Raw genomic sequence first — 21,722 nt, 5'->3', positions numbered from 1 at the left:
ATAACCATTTCTGGCTTTAACCCTGGTGGCAGACTGTGTGCCCTGTCTGCATTCTGCACTTGACGGTTGGATCTTTGGTCTCTGGCTCTCTGCTCACCCCTTCCCTTCCAAGATATCAACACCACATTTTCATTCCTCCATGGGGGGGCTTCTGGGGAGGCTGGCAGGGTGACAAGCAAAGCAGGAGGGCTAAATCCAGCTCTCGAAAGCACAACAAACTAAGCGTTCTCCAAGCACAGCAGCGCCGCTGCTCCTCAGGGCAGAGAAAAGCAAACAGCTCTATCAGCAAAGTAAATTGCAAGATTCATACAGGACAACACCACCAGATATCCAAACTAAACAAATAGATTGAGCCTATATTAGTATTGGTTATGAAAGAGGAAAAGTAAACAAAACGCACAAAGGAAATCAATGGTGAGACTTCAAGAAGTTATGTCATTCATCCCACACACATTCCTGCTTCCTTAAGATTATGTATAAAGGGACAGATGACAAAAGTTTTAATAACACCTCTCCTCATCTCTCTCTTTATCACAAATACACACACTCACACTCTTTGTCTCGCTTTCTTGCTCTTTCACTCACAAACTGAGGAAAGAAGAAAAATAGACCTATTGCTTCCAAATAAGGTTCTTACGTAGCTACTCCATTTCTGAGATTGAACAGACTCATTATTTGATTCGTTCACCTCTTATTTCCTCACAATGGACTGAGGATTAACTTAAAACTATTTAATATTGCGCAAGATTTTCTTGTAAAGAGGAGAGAGGGAGCCCTACTGCTGCCCCAGAATGACTAAATATCTGAAAGGCACTTAGTCTGTTTTAGCTTAGAGTTCATACCCAGAAAGCAAGAGACTATCTTTTATCATCAAAGATTAAACACCAGGCCCCTCTCTAGACAGTCATTTTCATTTATTACGTGGAGCATTAGAAAACTATTTCAAAAGGACAGACGACTAATTATCCCGCAGAAAACAGTTATGCAAATGACAGGAAAGGCCCAAGGGGGTCAGAAAGGAGGATGAGAGTAATCGTCATGGTAAGAGCCAAGATACCTGAGAGGACTGAAGTTAAACAACCATAGTCGTTTACTGCTACTAATCAGACACAAGGTGGTTCACCGTGCAGAAAGAGAGACAAGCCACAAGGCACAGCCAAGTGTTCAGCATCTGTGTGTTTATATACCTTCAAGATGGCTGCAGTTACTCAAATTATCATATTATTATTGTTCATCTGCATCATAAACCCCACTCTGTCTCTCCTCTTGTCCCAGGCTCACTCCTATCCACCCCTAAGGGTGCCTCCGGCCTGCCCCACCCCCCTTCTGCGGAGAGCCCTGCTGAGATTACATAATGGTCTTTTTAAAAATTTAAACCCCTGACACGCTTTTCTTGGCTGAACACAGTCTGGGCTCTGTCGTCCTGCTTCAGGGGGCCAGCTTTGCCCTCTCTACTGCCCCAGTCTGAACTGCTCATCAAAAATGGCCAACTGGTGGATCACATCCTGCTCACCACACCCTTAAATAGAGTATGTTATATACATTAGATTTTACTGTTTGTCTATACATCTGTATTGTTACTAAGATAAAAGAAAAAAAAAAGGAAAAAATTACAGTTCTCGTCAGTAACTCTTAAAATTTACAGGGGGTCTTAGGATCTATGAGGACAATTGAATGTTTACTATGTGAAGACACACTCACCAATTATGTCTTGTAGCCTATATATACGTATATAATACCAGAGATAACATCTATATAAGCTACAGCCTTTAAGAAATTTAAAGCTGCAATTTAATCAATATTTCTTATATTTACACTGGAAAAAATGACTGAGTAATGTAACGGTGTGATTTATAGTGAAGAATAAACAGAGAATCTTTACCCAACTTTGCAGTTCCCTTCAACTCTATTGAGCATTTTAGCACCTTTCAGCTCAGTGTTTTGGTTTTATGACCCACAACCTTACTGTTTTGTTTCAGTATGAGTGCTCTCATTAGCACAAACATTAGCATTGTTTGATTTAGGAGAAAAATCTTTGATAAACCAACTGTACACAACCTGCCCAGCAGAAAACAGTGCAGCTAAAAAGTCACATATTTCCCTCAGGAGTTGTTGGAGACTAAAAGGAGTGAATATTACATAGGCGACTGCTATTTTGCTATTCTGTTTGCCCCCAACTGGCCAAAAACTGTAATGAATGTTTTTTTTTAATGTCTTCTCATTTGGTCAGTGCATGACATTATGAAAATTGATGAATCTAACTTCAAGGCTTCAGTATTCTGAAGTTGTTACTTTTCTGATTCAGTAAAAGTAAAATATAATGCAACATACTGAAATAGTATCATATTTCTTAGACAACTGAGTGGGAAAAATTATTCACTGATGTTATTACAGGCATATTACCTCATAGAGCATGAGCTGATTTGAGTTTCAGAGTTATGCACATGTCATGTCATGGTGACAAACCTTCTCCTCTCTGTTGGTGTGTGACGTAATGCTTGCAGAAATACTTGAGTGAGTGTGTGTTTAATGAACATGGTGTAAAGGCATGTTTGAACTTTTCGTTGAAAGGTATGTTTGCTTTATTGTCTACATGAGAGTAACAAAGCTTGTGTATGTGTCTAAAGGAGACAGAGAGCAGACTGAAATCCCAGTGTGTGCACATGCACTCACACCTGCAGCAGGTTGGCGCTGGAAGGCGACAGACTCTTTCATGTTGAGCAATGGTTGTTTTCCTTGACATGTTGATAGCTATCTGGACTGGGTGGTGGCTGCTTTTAGGAGACAGTAGCAGCATCAAACAGATCACTTCCTCTTCTATATCTGAACAGTATAACCACTGGCTTGGGTCAACTCACACAATACCAATGATCAAATACACACCAAACAATAAACCCCCTTATTTCTCATCACAACTACTGTGGGTCTAACTTCTGAGCAAGTAGATTGAAGATAAAAATCACCAGATTTCATTTCTTTTCAAGGCAGTCTGTCATTTCTTTTGATAGGAGTCAGTGAGACGCACATTACATTATGAAAGATTATGCTTTCCTCTCTGAAAGTGGCTGTTACAAAAGTGCCTCATCTCCTAAGAGGCTAATTGCAGCCTAGGTGGGAACTGTCTGTAAAAGTGCCCTTATTACAGACCAGGGACAGGGGACGTCATTTCGGCGTTACACACTTCCTGTGTTTCCACACTCACTGTACGTGGGAATATTTCAGGACCTTAATAAAGTCTACAGCCTGAGGAGCTGGCAGCTCTAGAAAAGCCTACACTCTACCTGAAGGCTATGGACCAGACAAATACTCTTCACATTTATCTTCATTACATGGCTTATAATTGTTCATTGATCAAGAATGCAGATCAAAGTTCTATATAAAGGTCATATGCCCAGACAACCATTTTATTTTTGTTTTACTCGGTTAGTATCCCTCTATGCCAGTCTGACCCAGCACCCCAGGGTACAAAGAACAGCATTGTGGGGGTTACACAGCAGGGCAAAGCAGCTGCACTGGACAGTGGCTGACTTCACTGGCAATAGCCAGCACCCCAACAAAGGCCACTGTGAAGCTCCATCCACATGAGTGAATAAATAAACCTCTCTCATGCATCTTTCAACCAGACGCATCTGCAAAAGCAGCTTCACAAAGAGCACATTTATCACAACAATAAAACTACAAATGTTACTTCATATATGGTTGATGTACATACAGTTTGGAATACATGTCCATAAAATGTGCTCATACGACAACAGCTCAGAAAGGTGGATTTTGACAAATGCTATTGCGAGGTTGGGCAAATTACTGTGTACATATGTTGACCTGCAAAAATGCAAACAAACCACATTTAACTGTGTTGAGATTCATTTAGTACTTAGTACTGGATAATTTGACAGTAAAGAGCAACTGGAAACATAGAAAGAGGCAGGGGACATGCAACAGAGGTTTGAATTGAATGATGGATGTGTTGGTTAAATGGTACGCCTCTTAGAACACAAAAAAAACTTCATTTTAAGGAGCAGGCGTGTCCAAAGGTAGCCAACAATTCTAATGAAAACCACTCCGACACTCAATTCAACCCTCTGCACGAGTCTCTGTACTTGGTCTTATTCTAAAGCAGCAGATAATGATGTTTGTAGGTTGGTGTTTACTTCAACCTACCTACCAACTTTCCTCAGTAACAATCTCACCAATCTTACCTTGACAAAAACACCAAAATTATCTTAGATAAGAATTTGTCTCTCTGACTCACTGGGTTTTCTGCTCTGATACTGGTAAAAGAGCATGGGTCCTTTAAGTGTTGTTTTTGAGAGAGAGAGTCTGGCATGAAGAGTAGAAGGAGTAGCATAAGACAAGGGGATGTGGTCACTGTGCCTTCTGTCCCAGATAGAGACGGGGAAGGAGGCTGGCCCACAGATGAGAAGGGGGAACGAGCAGGTTGTGAAAAACAGCAGGTTTCTCCATTGCTCTGGGCGAGTCTCTAATGACTTCCAGACCTACTCTCATACAGTCTTTGCGTCTAGACTGCAGCTACGGCACCCTGGCTTCCCAGTCTCTCACTCTCTTCCCTCAACCAAACCCCCCTCAATAAACATGTACACACACACACACACACACACACACACACACACACACACACACACACACACACACACACACACACTCACTCACTTCCCCCCCCACCCACCCAGAACCCTCTGTCCTCTTAGAAAACTACAGGCGTTTCAGTCTAAGACGCTGACCAAAAAGACATTGCTGCTTTCATTCCCTCCCCAGGGATTCAGCCTCAAAGCATTTCAACCCTAATGAAGACTTTGAAACGACAGCTGTCTTTTTTTAGGTTTGGTTTTGTCTCATGACTGCATCTTCTGTGGCTCTGAATGCAAAAAGGAAATCACATCTATCAAAGAAAGACAAACTTTGTAAATCTCCTAACTGGGCATGACAGGACAGTTTAAAGGCAGAATGACCTCTCTCACAAGCTGATAAAACATCCCATTGTTTTCTCCAGCCAGGCCAAATAAATCTAATAGCCTATCAATCTCAGTCTGCTAGCTGACGACAGCTTTTAGAATGTGACTAGAGGGATCAAACATTGGAGTAACGTATGAGGTAACTTGGAGACTGTACCTGTTGAATAGTCCAAGTAGGATTTTTTTTTGTGATGGATAACATATCATTTTATAACAATTTAGTGAAAATACTTCCTGTCTTAACCTGCCTTAAATACTCCCTTATTCCTATTAGAGGAGATAAGCAGCAGCCATGAGGATTTGGGCGATAAAGTGAGCTTTTTTTTCCCACAAACTCACAGAATGGGCAAATAAATTCAGATGAAATATGTAACATGCCTCCACTATCTACTGCATGATGGGAAAAAGAAGCGTCCTCTTGTCTAGGGAAATTATATGATATACATATCTGCATAAGCTGACAAGCATTTCCTGCTAAGCTCCAATTATCTACTCTGAATGGTTAAATGTCAAATGTTCATTGTGCCGTGCAAGTCAGATGCAGCAGGATCAGAACATTCGGGGTAACCTACACAGTCTAGATAGGATACATTGGATTATTTAAACCCAGTATTTTTAAAACACTTACAAACATCAGGCTCCTCATCCGAGCCGTCTGGGCAGTCCTTCTCTCGATCGCAGCGCCAGCCCTTAGAGATGCATGTCACCCCATCTTTACACACAAATTGCTTTGGGCTGCAGGTCTTTGGGGCTGAAAAGAGACAAAGCAAAAAGTGAATTAATTAAAAGATTGCTGAAAAAAAAAACAACTCCTTTTGCGTCAGTGATCTTTATTCCTGAGGTCTCATTAGCAAGCGGGGTCTGTTGTGTTCACAGTCAATAGTGGCCCTCACTGGCCCTAATTAGTTTGTGGAAAGTTGCTACTTGATGGAGGGAATAGCGAATGGTTGTCACAAAAAGCGAAACACACACTCATGCAGCTCCGGAAAGGCTTTGCATAAACTTGCTGCACCTAAATATCCAGGTCAGCGTTCTCATGCCAATAGTAGTGATGCAACACGTCAGGAGGATATCAAAGAACATCTTGTTCAGTGAATTTCCCCCCTATCATCCATTTCCCCTTCAATCCAACCTTCCAGAAAGAGAAAAAAAAAAACTGCCTACTCCAGCCACAGCCAAGGGAAACGTATTCAAACCCACACTAATTCAAGTCCTCTTGGAACAGCACAAACACATGGACACACAGACACACACGAAGCTGAGTCAACTGGGGCATTCAGGGGAGGCTTAGGTGAGTGGAGTTTGATACAACTACTTACTGCTGAGTGGTGACTTGTCTTACTTAACACTTTTGTCAGGAAAAAAAATAAAGACAGTGGTGTAAATTATTTTAGAATGTGACAAAAAAAGAATTTGCCATTTGCCCTACCAGAAAAATAATATTTAAGTTAATATCTACGCAGATATGATCTAATATCTTACGTACACACGATAATCACTCCCGATAGTAATTCCATAATTAAAGGATCTACTGCATTTTACTCATAAATTATTGCTCAGTGGAAAAGTAATGACATTACTTTACTGACTACTCATCGGTAAAAAAGTAATTGGTGACGTTACTCAGTACATGATTTTCCATTACTCAGCTCAGTTCTGTCTTCGGTACCTTCCAACAGCTTCAAAGCCTCCACAAAAACACACACGTCACATCTTGTTGTGGTTTAGCAAGCAGCCAGCCAGTGGTTTGGAGGTATTTACTAACCATTAACAGCTAGCTTAACATTAGCTCCAGTGACTGCACGCAGCACTCTAGAAGTCCTGTTCGGTTCACAAACTCTCCAAAAAAACCCATTTAACTTGGCTGACCACTGGCTAACTAGCTAGCTATGAAGACACAGCAATATAACTTTGGAACTGACAGAAGGAATCATCCTCCTCTTCTGGCTGAGGCTAACCTTCTCCCCACATCTCTAGCCCCTTTGCTAAGCTAACACGTTCCAGACCAGACACTAAACTGATCCTATCCCATCCAACCTCTGATAAGACAGCAAACAAGCAAACAGATTGAAATGTCAAAATACCAGCGCACTGCTTGCATGTTTATAAAATTCTTCACTTTCTTCTTAAGAGTTAGTTGATGTCACTGCTCAGAGTCAAGAATCTGTCCAGTGACCTCCTCATAAAATGTGGTTTGTACAGTATGGTTTTTGTACGGACAAAACAAACAAAATATTACATGGTAATTGCTGTAGCTTCATATTTAGCATACAGACATGAAAGTTGTATATATTGTCTTACTCTTGGCAAGAGAGCGAATAAGCATATTTCCCAAAATGTCAAACTATTGCTTTAATACAGGACAATGTTATGTAATGGATGTACAGCAATACAGAGCACGTGGACACCAAAGGACATGTTGCTAATGCATTAACTGAATACAAAACAAATCTGATGAAGGTTTTGTCCTTTATGCACTGAAAGGACCAGTGTGTAGGATTTAGTGGCATCTAGTGGCGAGGTTGCAGATTGCAACCAACTGAATACTCCTCCCCCCTCCCCTTCCAAATGTTTAGGAGAACCTACGGCAGCCACAAAACTTTTGAAAAACATGAAAGGCCCTCTCTAGAGCCAGTGTTTGGTTTGTCTGTTCTGGGCTACTTTAGAAACATGGCGGTGCAAAATGGCAGCCTCCATCGAAAGGGACCCGCTCCCTATGTAGAATAAGGGGCTCATTGTTAAGATAACAAAAAACACAACAATTCTTATTTTCATAGGATTATACACTAATTAAAACATACTTATGAATATTATATTCCACTTCTGCCACTAGATGGCACTAAATTATATACACTGCACCTTTAAAACAAAACAAATGTTTTACCAGTTGACATTTAAAGAGAGCAATGGACAATCCTAAACTTTAACAGGAATTCACTCAAGGTGATGTTTGAATATTTATCACCAGGTTGTGACTGAACTGTTTTTTTGGTTTCCTCTGGGTGCATGCTTCTCTTTGTATCTCATGTTTCTAAATACAGCAGAAGCCAGATGGCAAAATGTCTTCTTATACCAACTCCTTTTCATTTCTGTCTGTCATCACTGTCATTACATTGAATATATGTGATCTGGGGTTATTCCTACGATGTCTTTAACAGCCTCAGCTCACTTATTCAACCCACCCACCTCAGCCCTCTGACAGGATCATTTATCTTTTTAATATTCCAAAGTGTGGTGCCTGGGCGAGTGTCAACACCTCCCTTGGACAGACATAGAAGTCAGCTATCTAGGTTAGAATATAAAACACTGATTGGAAATGGTGATAAACTTTATTATTTAGGCATATAGCATGACGAATGGGACCGGGGGAAGCACGGGATACAATGGGGTGGATGAGGGGATGAAGTAGGATAAACAGGATGACTGTATTTACATTTAAAGCTAGCCTCCAACTCCAGTGGTGAAGGGAATCTTGAAATGGAGCTCAACCTAAATACTATGAATTCAACCTGACATATTGCTGTACACATTCACACACTCCCCACTTATCCTCCTCTTTGTACCGCTGCGTTTGGTGCATGTGTGTGTATATGTTCGTGTGAAGTGTGGGTATGTGAAGGGTGTGTGTCGTGTCGAAGGGAGTCTTTTTCTCTCTCAGAAGTCACAAGATTATTTGAATTATTCATCAAATGCTACCAGGCTTACGTTAAAATGTTTCCTCTTTGCTCCGCATTCCTCTCTTTTGGTACGTGTGTGTGTGTTTATTTATTTGTTTGTGTTGGTGTCAACACCAGCAGCTAGTTGTGGCATGTCTGTCTATTGTGTATGGTTTATTTAGATGCTGATGTGCTTTAACTCAGCAGGCTGTTAACTCTGCTTCGAATAATGGCTGTGGGAAGAGTGCTCACCCGCCTCCGACTCAACTGCAAGATGCTGCTGACAGAAACATATGGTTCACAGGAAGTAGGTCAGGAGGTTAGGTAGGTGAAGGTGAAAGCATGCAACAAACTTACTAGTGGTTACTGTACCACCAGCTCAGCTAGCTGTGATGGTTAGAGAGAAGCAAAGGGAGAGCAGACAAAGGCCCCGATCTGCCAAGTCTCAGGTCATCCAGTCACAACCAGATTTCTAGAAATATAATTGTGGACACCTTTTTTGGACATTTTTCCCCTCTCCCTGCACAATACTTTCCACTGCTAGTTTCACGTCCCTGATTTCAACTTGTGCAAATGAATGAAACACTGGCACCACAAACCACACTGGCAGTCTGAGGCAGTTTACAGACTATGTGTATACGTGTGTTTCCTTGTCATATTCAATCTCAGTCTTCATCATCTTTTGTCTTCAGTCTGATATGATATAAAATATATGCTTGAGCATAAGTACACGTTTTCACACCAAGAGCCCGTCTGTAAGTTCAAACTTAGCCTAGTTATAATGTAACTGTTTACTAAGAAGAGATATATGAATCATTAATTAGAACAAGTTACACCACACAAACTAGTCCTTGCATAGAGATTAGTTGTTACTTACTGTTACTTACTGTTAGCGCACAGACTGTTATTCTAATATATAACCCACTGAGACTGAAGAGTAAAAGAGGTCATTTGAAATATGGCCAACATATTTGACTTGACACATCAAAATGCTGTTTGATAAAGATATAAACATAAAATATATCTCAAATTACGAAACATTATGCTAATAACATCAGACTAAATGACCAAATAATGTCAGTGAGATTAGCTCAACTGGATATTTCCCTCTTACTCTTAACTACATGACTATACTAGGCCTATTTCATAATACTAATTCTGAAACACAGAAACCTCTTAATGTATAGAAGCGAAAGTCACATGAGTGAAAGTCACACCTACATTTGCAAAGCAATGGCATTTAAGAAAAAAGTTTTGTAGCAGCTTGTGATGCTACAGTGACTTCACATTTAAATAGTTGATTGCTTTTTGACTAGATGGGACTACAGATGTTTCCCAGCATCCACTTTCCACATTACTAAAATGGTTACTAGATTAGAAATCTTGAGCTCTAATGGCACAACCCGATTTAGTAAATTAGTAGCTTGTTTGAAACTGGTTGGTAGTTACTAAGAACTTAGGAGAGACTTGCCAATTTAGTGAAGGATATGCAAATAGCTGCCTAATCCAACAGTATAATCAAAAGTGTAATTTCCAGTTTGTGAACTGGTGTCTTCCCCCTTGGTTAACACTAATGAAAGTCCAATATAGCAGCACAACTACATTATGATCTACTACATTATGAAATATTGCATCAGTAATGATGCACAGGTTTATTTGCATGTCAAGCGGCCTCTGGAGTGTGTATGTTTACAAGTATTTTACTGCCAGCTGTAAATGCAATACGTGCTTGACACAATCGGGATTTATCTAGTCAAAAATATCCAGGTTTAAAGAAAGCCAACAATAACTACAGCCAAACAGATCTTTGGCTTTGGTGGTCTGTTCTAGAGTTTTGTGATCAGGTCTCAGATGTGTTTGTCTTTTGTTTGAAGAAGAAATGATACAGGAAGGAAGAGGATGAAGTACATAAGAGGATAAGCAGATGGGTATGACACAGGATGACATAAGGGAACAAAGTAGATGAACTGCAGCAATGAGAGCAAAGAGGAGAGGGGAGGGGTCAACAGGGGGGAGGTTGGGGGGTGGGGGGGGGGGGGGGGGTGGGGGGTGCAGGGCTCTCACAGCTGGGGACAGGCCCAAAGATCTGAGAACAGCCTGAGCTGGGCTGGGATACTGAGATGGGATGGAGGAATGTCACACATGCTATCAATGAGCTGTCTGTGTGTTTACCAAAGTGGAGGCTGAGTGAAAATGCTTTGGGTCGTCGCCATTTGGGCCGTATTACAAATCCACTGCTTTCTGCCCCCGCCGCTGTCTGCTATTACTCCAAGATGAGCTCAGTCTGGCTTTGGAGGAAGCGTCCTCTCTTAAGGCAAACACGAACCTCGCCCCCAGCCACAGCCCCATTTCCTCCGACACCCACAGCAGAGCTATAAATAAGTTGGAGGCCTGCCCTCTGAGATCAACTGGGGCACTACAAAGCTCCAGCAGACACTGAGACTCCCGCCTCATCACACACAACTCAACAGCAGTTAAGGTGAAGGTGGACTTAAAGTACTGTCAACAGGGGTGCCGAAAGGGAGCTTGAGCACTATGGAATCCAGTCTTCAAAGCCAGCCGTGTTAGATATTGCACAAGGAGACCTTTCTTTAACTGGACGACCACAATTCAAACGCCCTTGAGCAAGGCAATCTGTACCAGCTCCAGGGTTGCTGTTCTGTAACTGAGGCAGACAAAATTTCCCTACAGGGATGAATTAAGTATCTGGAAATCCTGTTCATCTATCAGCCTCAGTATATAACAGCTCCCTGAATACTGCATTACATGAACTTATCTAGATCTGTTCTGCGAGTCTCATCTCATAAACCCTGGAATCTACCTGGCCTCATGAAATCACAGAGCTGGGTTTTCCCTCGACTTTTGTGAGTTTAAATCACTCACACGCACATCTTGCATATGTAAGTGTGGGTGTTAAAGCAGTGTTGAGAAAGATTAACAAGGACAGAGATGAAGACATACAACATAGCCAGGAAAATATATTTACGCATGTATAAAGATGATGCTTTTACATTACTCTAAACAGACAGAATAAACATCCTGAGGCTACATCTGCTCTGATCTGAGGAGATGATCCTTTCCAGCTTTGGAAGCATTGTAACTGGTACTGATTCATCCAAAACTATTGAGAATAATAAAGCTGGCAGGGCTCACAAAAGCACCAGGTGGGTGTGTTGGCTGAAGTAAGTACATGGTGAAGTTTTTCTAACACTTACACACACTTTTGCAACGTATGCTGGGAGAAAAAAAACATCTTGTTTAGTCTACTGAAGATAGCGTGTACTTGCACTAATATAACACTCCAACAGTTTCTCAAGAGAAGAAGATGGGCCAAATCCTCTTTGCTGTTAGACTTGAGAGAGCTTCATTATGTTTTCAAATATTATGGAATGGAAGGTTTACATGTGGGCGAGATAAACATCCAATTGTGTGTAATCAATCTCGACATTGACGCTCACTCGGCCAAACCTTGGTATGCACTTTATCTTTTCTGAGAGCCACACAATGGGATGATACTGCAACGTGGCCAGTCTTAACATTGACTTATGGTATCCTAAGTATCTTTAAAGTAAATAAATAAGGCATCAGAAACAACAATTTAACTCAGACAGGAAGTTCATTTCTATTGTCCATGAAGAGTCCACCAAAATATCAAATGAGGAATGTTTGCTTTCTTTTCTCAGCAGCACACAGACAATGTCCTGATGAACTTAGATTGAATTTAGATTTTTATAACCACAAGTTTGGCCAAGACTTAAGCAAATGTCTACAACAAAGCCAAAAGGAAAGACATACTGTAAGAAGAGAGAAGGGCAGGGGTCTATTTTGCCGACCTTTGGGCTGACCTGAGGGGGTTCTTCTAAGGGCCAAAATGAGGGAAACGCCTATATTGGTCTGTTTGGCTGCGGCCTACCACCTCCTCATCCTCCTACACAGCCCAGGAAAAGAACGCTCCAGGATTTTGTAATGGAAGAGTGAGAAGAAGAGGGAGGGAAAAAAAAAAAGTTTTCCAATTTGTCATGTTACAAAGCACAGAAAAAGAGGCCCCAGCTGTGTCTCCTAAATAAACCTTTCCGGCAGAGCTTGGAGGAGCTGTGGAAGTCTAGCCAGTGGTGGACAAAGTCATACAGAATTTAAACATGGATAAACGCGAAAGAATAGTTTGGGGAGGTTTCTATCTGCCTGCATTCCCGCTCAACCGCTCACCTCTCTGTTTCTGACTGTATGATGCAATCATGTTTTTATGAGATGATTTGTGTGTTTCCAAGACAGTCTGTGTGTTTGTGTGTAAGTCCATGCAAGTGTGTGTTATGCATGAACTTCTTAGAGCTGAGGAGAATTAACATCAGGAATGTGCTCATGTCTGGTGATAGTTGCCAAGTGAAATGGGGCTCCGCAATGCAGGACAACACAGTCCTGCCTGCGACTGTTTGGATTTTTACAGGTCAGATCTGAACACAAAGCGAGTCAATCTGCGCGAGCTTTTGTGGTGCTGAGAGGCAGAACCTATTAAGCAAAGCAGAGTAATCAAATGTGAACTTAATTAAGAGCTATTTGGATGTCTGGCTGAGATTTCACCATGTCTGAACCCCAGAGTGGTAATCAACCATGACTGCTATTTGTACTAGACTCAGTGTTGGAACTTGGAGGGAGGAGGCTACGACCTCCTTCACTTTCACCTCAGGATTAAATCAAATTCAGCGGCGAAGTGTGGGGGACGAAGCAGAAAACCCAAAGGTGTGATCCTCCATTATCAACTCAGTCAGTTTAGACAAATCCCTTTGCCACACCACCGCCAGAGCACACGCGGCACGTAGCTGCAGAGGGAGAAAAATGACAATTAAGCCTACTTAGTATGCTGCCGAGGGAAACATATTAAAGAAGATTATGTGAAATTCTTTAGTGCCTTTTCATAAGACCAGTACAAGTTTCAAGTCTCAGTGCGACACATGAGCTCCACGGAACAAGATTTGATTCTCTAGAACGTTCTTTCGCATTCGCCATCTGTGCGCAGAAGCAACCTGAGCACCCTAAACTGCTAATGACACTTATAGCTACAGTGAAGGAGTAAGGGCTTTTATGTGATTTTGTGCAATCAAAAAAAAAAAAAAAACCCTTGATGAAGAAATCCTCATCACTGATCTTTTGCTTAATGAGAATATTTGAGCTGGAAGTTTGCAGCTTGTTACAGATTTTTCTTTGCAGCACCACATTTCAAATAAGCCTACATGACAGTTCAGAGTCGTTTCCTTTAAGGCACGTCAATCATCTCCAAACTATAACAAAAGATGTTGAGGAACATTTTAAAATGTATTCCATTTAGTTATGTTGTGTGTAGGCTAATAACAGAGGAGAAAACATCCGCCTATTCTCTTCCCAGAAGCACATAACCAGAGAGACAACACTGCCTACACATGCATCTGAGTGTGGAATATCCTCCACAGAAAATGTGAAGAATATCAATTGTGCGAAAATGCTGCACAGTATTCAAAATTCTATTCATGAAGGTTTATTGGATGTGATATCACCTTCAAGTGTTTGTCCAGTATCGATGATAAACATCTCTCACCCACACTGTGATTTTTGCTAAGGCTGAAGGCAGAAATAAGGATTGTGGGTCCTCTATGAGGCCCATGTGAGGAGATTTCTGCCACAGTGAAGGGTCTATGCCTGTTGGAGGGATTAGTGTTACAATTAGGCTTATGTTAAGGTTAGGTCAGGGTACTGTGTGTTTAGGATTAGAAGTTTGGGCATAAATCTAAATCAGTGTAATGTCCTTGCATGAATAGTGCCCGAGCATGTGTTTTGTATCGCTGGAGACGTATTTGCATGACACAGGTGTAATGCTTCTCAAGAATGACCACACATGTCAGGGGTTCACAGTCCAGAAAAGACCACCAGGATGCAGCTGGACTTGTATTGGGATGTCGAACTGTCGAGGCTAAATACATACTGAGAGAAGAATGAGTGTTTGTTTGGTAAAAATCTTCTCCTAAAGGGAATGAATTCACAAGTAATTTATAATGGCTGCAAGCCTGCAGTCATACCTTTGTCGCTGAAAAAATGTATGTCAGTGAATAGACCCTTCAGGAGAGACTTAAATGGATGTGAATGCACGTATGAGTCGTGTGGGCTGCTGCTTAAAATAGAAAGTATTTTATCTGTTGGAGGAACCAAGATAGAAACATATTATAAGCAAAAAAATGGCAATTTCTATCTAGAGCTAGAATCCTCAATAATGTTATGAGTAAAATGATGCTTGGGGGGCTATCTAGTGCAGTAATTAAATGAATAAATTAATCTTATGCGGCAACAATATGCAATACCGCCTCCATTGTGCATTACATAAGCGAGTGACCTGACCAACCAGGGTCACAGCTTGAAGCACAAGTCATCAACACAAACACTCCTTTCAGACTGACACAGAGGAGCAAGTTAAAGCCATGTTTGCTGTTGGTGTGAACAGGTCAACACAAGTCACCCGACCTGGCCCTGACACAGCTTGGCCTCAGCAGGAAAGGCAGGGAGGGAGCGCTCATTGTCCCGCGTCATCCACTGGGTTTTTGTGTGAAAGTGGTAGGAGACAAGTCAACTGTGTCAAGACCTTTCAAGTGTAGTAGTCCCAGTACCTGATTATAAACACATCTTTCAGGCTAACAATCTTTCTCTATTACACACAAATTACCCATGCAGATACAGCTTTATCTCTTTAATTATCAAGGGAGTACGATCTCCTAAATAGATCATTCCCAGACTGGTAATACTGGCTGCTACTGTAGAAGTGAAGTGAAGTGCCTGTTGCTTACTCTGTGGACAATATGTCAGGGAAAAGTACATGGATTCAATATTAAAGTGTTTCTCACATAAAACTAAAGTTAAGTGCTATAATAAAATCAAAGTGATGGCTTTCTTTTGCACTTAAGTTAACCAAAGTAGCCGCAGGCCAAAACATTCCTCATCAGTGTTTTGGACCTCAGATGTAAGAGGTAAAATCTTTCTGCTTGTTAGTTTCACAGCAAAAACAACACATCTAGTGTAACAATGTGTCACCCCCTTTTTTTTGTAAGTACGCATACGTTAGTAGTCACAGAATTAAGTGAAATTATATACTTTTTACTACGCTGTCAACTTAACAGGTGCGTCCCAACAAACTAACTTGATCTTAACTTTTTTTTTTTTTTTTTTTTTTAAACAGCTGAGTTATGAGAGCAGTTATTACTGTTCAACCCACACTCCACCATACAGACAGATATAACAACAGGCATAACAGGGATTGGGGTTCAATCCCCGGCTTGGCCATGCGCCCCATCACACACACAACTGGCAATGTTTACAGACAGGAAGCTAAAATCACTGCAGCTAACTCACCACTGTCCACAAATCCTGCTTACATATTAACATCTGCTCTCTCTTTTCCTATTCTCACTCTCATTGGACGTGTTTTCAATTACTCTGTTTTCAATGCACTTGTTTCTAGGCTGAGCGTATGAAAGAAGGGAAGTGTTAAATGACTTTGGTCATCATGCAGGAAGGATTACTGTCATCTTGTCCCAAAAAAGACCTGACCTACTGAATATGATGGACTTTCTAGCCAATATTGCCTTCACCTGAGCATTTGGTCTAAGCTACAAATCAAGGAGAGGCTTTCACCAGTGATTTTTTTCCTATCCTAACATTCATGTATTGATAGCTTTGGTGTAAAAAGTTGCTGGCTAATGTTCATATATAACTGTTGTGTGGTTATGCTATCCCCAAGCTGCTTGTATTCTTTAAGAGGGCCTCCTCAGACCATGTTCTATCTTCCTTCCTTAAATAGCACAATCTAGATAGTGTATCTCAATCAGTGGGTCATAACTGTAAAGTGGGTCACAGGGCTGTTCTGACAAGCTTGTCCACAGGGACTCAGCACACTTCAGCTATCATAGATGTCAGGATTCATCACAGTTTTTATGTTTTTATATAATTATGAAAAATAATCTTTCCTGTAAGGACATGTTTTATTCCTGATATGAGAAGAGCAGAAGGAGTTAGAAGTGTCTTACTGTCCTCTGTATTTGATAAAGAGCCAGCTAAAGAAATAGTTCAACATTTTAGGAAATATATTTATTCTCTTTCTTGCTGAGAGTTAGATAAGAAGATTGATACCAGTCTAACATCTGTCCATTTAGTGTGAAGCTGGACCTATCAGCCAGTTAGCTTAGCTTAACATAGCATAGCATAAAGCCTAGAAACAGAGGGAAACAGCTAGCTTGGCTCAGTCTATCAGTACCTCTAAAGCTCATTCATTAACACGTTATCTCATTTGCTTAAACTGTACAAAAAACACAGTGTGAAAACAATAGGTACACAGATTTTGTTACCTTTGGATAGAGCCAGGCTAGCTGTTTCCCCCTGTTTCCCCCTGCTAGACTAAGCTAAGCGGCTGCTGGTAGACAGAAGGGTGGTGTTGAATTTCTCATCAAACTCTCTGCAAAAAAGCTATTAAGCGTATTTCCCATACTGTCAAACTAGGCTCAAAATACATTGTTTTCTTTCATTCAATAGAAACTAAGAAATAAGGGGAATGGCTTCCAGTGTTCCAGTTTTCAGAAATGGAGCATTTTACGGTGATCATTACAAATACCTCAAGGAAACTAGGATTTCACATGAGGTATAAGGCAATTATGTTGTCTAATGTGGAGTTTTGTGGCAATTTGAAATCTACCACAACAGTACAGTATTTCTTTACTACTGTTACTACTGTTACTCCTTGTTTTTCCTCAGGAAAACCCACTGACCAAAGTACTGGATTATATATCTGCTCAGTAATGCAGTCGTGGCTGGTTTTCAGTGTCATATAAGGTATTTAAGCACCACTTGTTTAGTTATGCACTGATCTCAACAACATATTAATATTAGTGTTTAAATATGCTATTCATCTCTTATTTAAATTAACTGATTTTCAAACTTCTGTGACACAGGGTCAACAGCAAAGAGGATCTACCAAATGCACTCTGTCTTCCATACTGCCCTCAGTCGTCAGTAAACAGTAAAGTGGGAAACTTTTGGCTGTGTGACGTCACTGTGATGGCAATGTCACCCCAATAACAGCCAAATGTTGGTCCAGTCCTCTACCAAATGTTACAGCAGGGAATCCAAGCGGGGGGAAAGTGCCAGGAGAAGAGAATCGCTGGATGGTGAGTTAATTAAAAAGCAGCGTGTGCTACTTTTGTTATCAAGGATGTGACTTAAATGAAGAAGTTTAACAGTAGCTTAAGGGAGGAAAAGTGGCAAAATAAAGAAACATGAAATGTGGAACCAGGCAATTCAGATAGAGAAGGCTTGCTTCAAAAACCATTCAAAATGGAATAAATAATCAGCAAGAATAAATACAGATGATTCAAGTTGAAATGATTCCAACTTTTCTCACTGACAGGATCTCAACACGCACTTCTTCATTTTGATTTCGTAGGGAAGTTGTTTTGCAAAGACATTACTTTCATGAAGTGAAACCATGTAAATTCTTTCATTAGGGCCTTTTCCACCAGACCCCAATTAGCAGCGCTTTCTGAACAATTTGAGACTGTTCGTGGAGGTCTCCGCTGGGAAACAAAGAGCAGACCCAATTAAACCCAGGGTTTGATGGTGGCCCAGGGCCTTTGCTCTGGCTACAGTACTAAGACAGTGAGAAAAAAAAATGTTTAGAGGTCTAAGAAATGGAAAAAGAAGAGGTCTTGGCAGGCCTGAAAAAAACTTTACTAGTAGCATATGTGGTTCAAACAGCTCTTAAAATCAAAGAAGCAATCAAAGAGGTTAAAAAAGGCCATTTGAGCATGCTTGGAAGGGGGTAAGATACACACACTTACTTAATTACTAGAGGCATTGGCTAACATGAATTAATTAATTAACTTGACTGCTGTACTGTATTGCTATTTTATGGAGATGCAACTATTCAGGAGAAAAGAATGGTTGAGAATGTGCATTAAATTTGATCTTCAAACTGTGGCACCCAGTAAATATCCAAGTTATTTGGTAAATCTCACATCCAACTCTTTTATATATATAATATGAGCCATGTCAACTATAAACAAATCTCAATGCATTTCCTTGAGAGGCTCTGTCAAGTACAGCACCTCCGCATCCCAGTAGGTTTTCAAGTAAAGCTAAGGTTTGGCAATCTCTCCTCTGGTATACTGCACAAGGCTGACTCATCAAATCAAGGTATTAAGACTCAGGGGGAGGAAATTTTCACTAAAACAATAACTGTGCATGGAGGCAGAAACTGTTTGTTTTAAGGTTGGATTTCTCAGCTGCTTCTGTAGACAGAGCAGGATGAAACTGCAGGTGATTGCAGGCTATTCAAACCTATCTTCAAGGTGGTAATTTATGTGGATTTTGCTCCCTCACAGCACTGGATTGCCAAGTGCAACGGGATGACTTCAAAAGGCAAAGCGGGGCATTTATGGCTTGACGATGAACCTTACAAAATGCAGCTTGTGGTTTCGAATCAGTCATGCAGTTAAAAGTCCTACAGAATTAAATGAAATATCACATTTAGGAGGCCGATTAGCTTTGTAGCAACTCCTTATCTACACTTTTTTTACAGTAAAAAATCATCTCAAAAGCTTTTGTGTTCATTCACAGGTCACAGGATGAATGAGAGGCATTATATATCGCTGCAAAAATAAATTCACATTCTGTTATCACCTGCAAAGAAGTGAACAAAATCTGTCTGCTCCACTTTGATAACGCCCTTTTCCTTTCTTACCAAACAGAGGTGTGTGTGTATGTGTGTGTGTGTGTGAGAGAGCAGGACCCTGAGGCTTAATAGTTTCCAGAAGTTGTTCAAGTCTGTGAAGGTGTGTGTTCACAAGGTCGTAGGGGGGAGCTGTTTTGAGCTGCTCACTATCTGCCTGCGGATCATAATATCACTGTTGGCATTCAGGTTTATTAGCTGGTACAGTCCAGGTGAGAAACTGAGAAATCATACTGATGCACAACAAATGGTGCAGTGCTACACAAGCTCTGTTGATGGCAGCACTAAACATCTGAGCTTATGGATGAAGAAAACTAACTGAAATTATTACATGGTTCAAATAAAGCATGATTGAGCAACAATGTACACTATGCCAACACCACAGCAAACACTTCCCAACAAGAGATTCAAGACACAGACACACTTTAAGTCCCCATCGGAGTAAAAAAAAAAAATATTAGTGTTGTTTGAGTCAGGAATAGCGCGGCTGCTGTCATCACATCAGGACGCCACTCAACAAAAACTGTTGAACGTGAAATGACTGATACATGAGATACATTACAGAAGGCTCACAAGCTGACATTTTAAAGACATGACACTGATCATGGACTGGCCTCTTTGTCACTAAAGCAATTAAAACTAAAAGTAACTGACAGCTGCTTTCACGTTTTTTTAATTAACGTGTCAACCTGAAAAAAAGTGGTTTAAGCAGGTAGTGGGGCCTATGCTACAATTTCATCACTGAATGTCAGTGTAAAATTTCAGAGAGAGCATCTATCCAGAAGAAAGGAAATGTGCGATCACTGCTGTGACATTGCAATATTCGCATGTGGCACTGGGAGAAAGAAACAAAAGACCGCTTTAATTGTCTCGCCTCGGTTTCATCCCTTCCACGTTGCTTTTCTCAACCCACCAGTCATTCCTTTTGGGTACAGTCTACTCTTCTCGCATGCAGGCACAAAACACAATAAAGCCTGTGATCATCAACATGCACACACACTTGTATAGTTTTAAAGCATTTAAGACAAGACTCTGGTTATCCTTAAATCAGCTCTGCTTACCATCAATAGCCCTTGATGGAGCGATTACTTCCAAACTGTGCAACATTCCCAAGACAAGCAATCCTGTTGCCAACATGTTGGCCGCGGTGCGCAACATTGTAGTCTATCTTGAAAGAATATTAGTCATCAATCGCCTCTTGGTCCTGTCAAAACTGGAGGTTGCAGACAGGCGACGACGTGTAATCGTGCCCAATTAAGCGATGATGCTCCTCACTGGAAATCCGCTTTCTGGGTGCGCAATGAAGCTGACACGGCTGCTGCGGTCTGCTCACTCGGAGAATAATTTTTGCAGACTGTCAAGGCTAAAAGCCGAGGCTTTTCCCAGCCCGGGGTTGCTTAGGGGCTCCTTGGATGCATGGACAGCCCTGCCACAAAGGCTAGCAGGCTGAACTGAGCATCAAGCTAGCCTGGCTTGCAGTCGAGATGGAAGGAGAGCTGGCGCCTTTAATCATGCAGTTGTCCGTCTTTTGTTCTCCCTTGCCCCAGCGAAGAAGCCACAGGAGGAAATAAAAGAAGTGGATCAAATGTTCCTCTCCTCCCCACCACCTCTGCTGCTGCTGCTGCTGCTGGCCACAGATTGAGCCTGAAGCCTGGAGCCCAGTCAGTCAGCGGTCTGATGAGTGACGTCGCAGCAGCAGCGGCTCGGCTGGCCCTCCCCTCTCCAGCACTCGACACCCCATCGTTCGTCCACCTCCATCAAAGCATACTCTTCCTCATGTAAACTTACTGCAACAACGCTCCTGATTCCGTCTCAGTCTCACTTTAAATTATTTAGCGCCTCTGGGTAGGATTTTGTCATTTTCTTTCTTTCCCATTCATTGTTGCCATTTTATTAACTTACAAATACTTGTACACAACTTGTGCTAATCTTGATGATGATTATATTTATTATTATCAGGCTACTGAAATAATAATAATAATATCTGAAAAATGTGGAGGTATGGCTAGCTTTGCTGAGGGGCTAAGTAAGCCCAATGCATTCATGACTGATGATGATGATGGCTACTCTTCCTGGTCATTTAACCCTTATCCTACCAACATATTTAACATACAAGGACCACCGACTGGGGTCCTCGGGAACCCCAAGAATAAACTACTGTAAGAAACAACCATCATAGCAAAATGTTAACTTATTTCTTTTCAAAACATTATTAGTTACGTAATTAATTTCATCTGGAAAAACACATCATTATTATTAAAGGAAAGTTACAGTTAATTTGCATATTGTGCAAAACGAAAATATATTTATCTTTAATTCAAATTACAGCTTTTATCCCAAGAACAATCTTTCCACAAA

At 41.1% G+C, this 21,722-nt stretch overlaps 1 protein-coding gene across 2 annotated transcripts in view; it reads right to left on the bottom strand.

The window, feature by feature from the left end:
- LOC121894735 (low-density lipoprotein receptor-related protein 1-like) overlaps window positions 1-21,464 on the bottom strand; it is a 98,693-nt gene extending 77,229 nt beyond the window's left edge. The window contains exons 1-2 of one of the 2 annotated variants that reach the window (XM_042407546.1): window positions 20,426-21,464; window positions 5,602-5,724 (exon numbers count right to left, since the gene is read on the bottom strand). In XM_042407546.1, the coding sequence (XP_042263480.1) occupies window positions 5,602-5,724; window positions 20,426-20,522 (220 nt within the window). In that variant the 5' untranslated portion in view covers window positions 20,523-21,464. Of the gene's footprint in view, window positions 1-5,601; window positions 5,725-16,989; window positions 17,028-20,425 lie in introns of those variants that run through there. The other variant, XM_042407548.1, reaches the window with a different exon arrangement.
- Window positions 21,465-21,722: the final 258 nt, after the last annotated feature.

This window comes from Thunnus maccoyii, chromosome 3 (genome assembly GCF_910596095.1).
Source record: "Thunnus maccoyii chromosome 3, fThuMac1.1, whole genome shotgun sequence".
Lineage (NCBI taxonomy): Eukaryota > Metazoa > Chordata > Actinopteri > Scombriformes > Scombridae > Thunnus > Thunnus maccoyii.
Note: the sequence above shows the minus strand (reverse complement) of the source record. Positions and strands in the feature narration are given on the sequence as shown.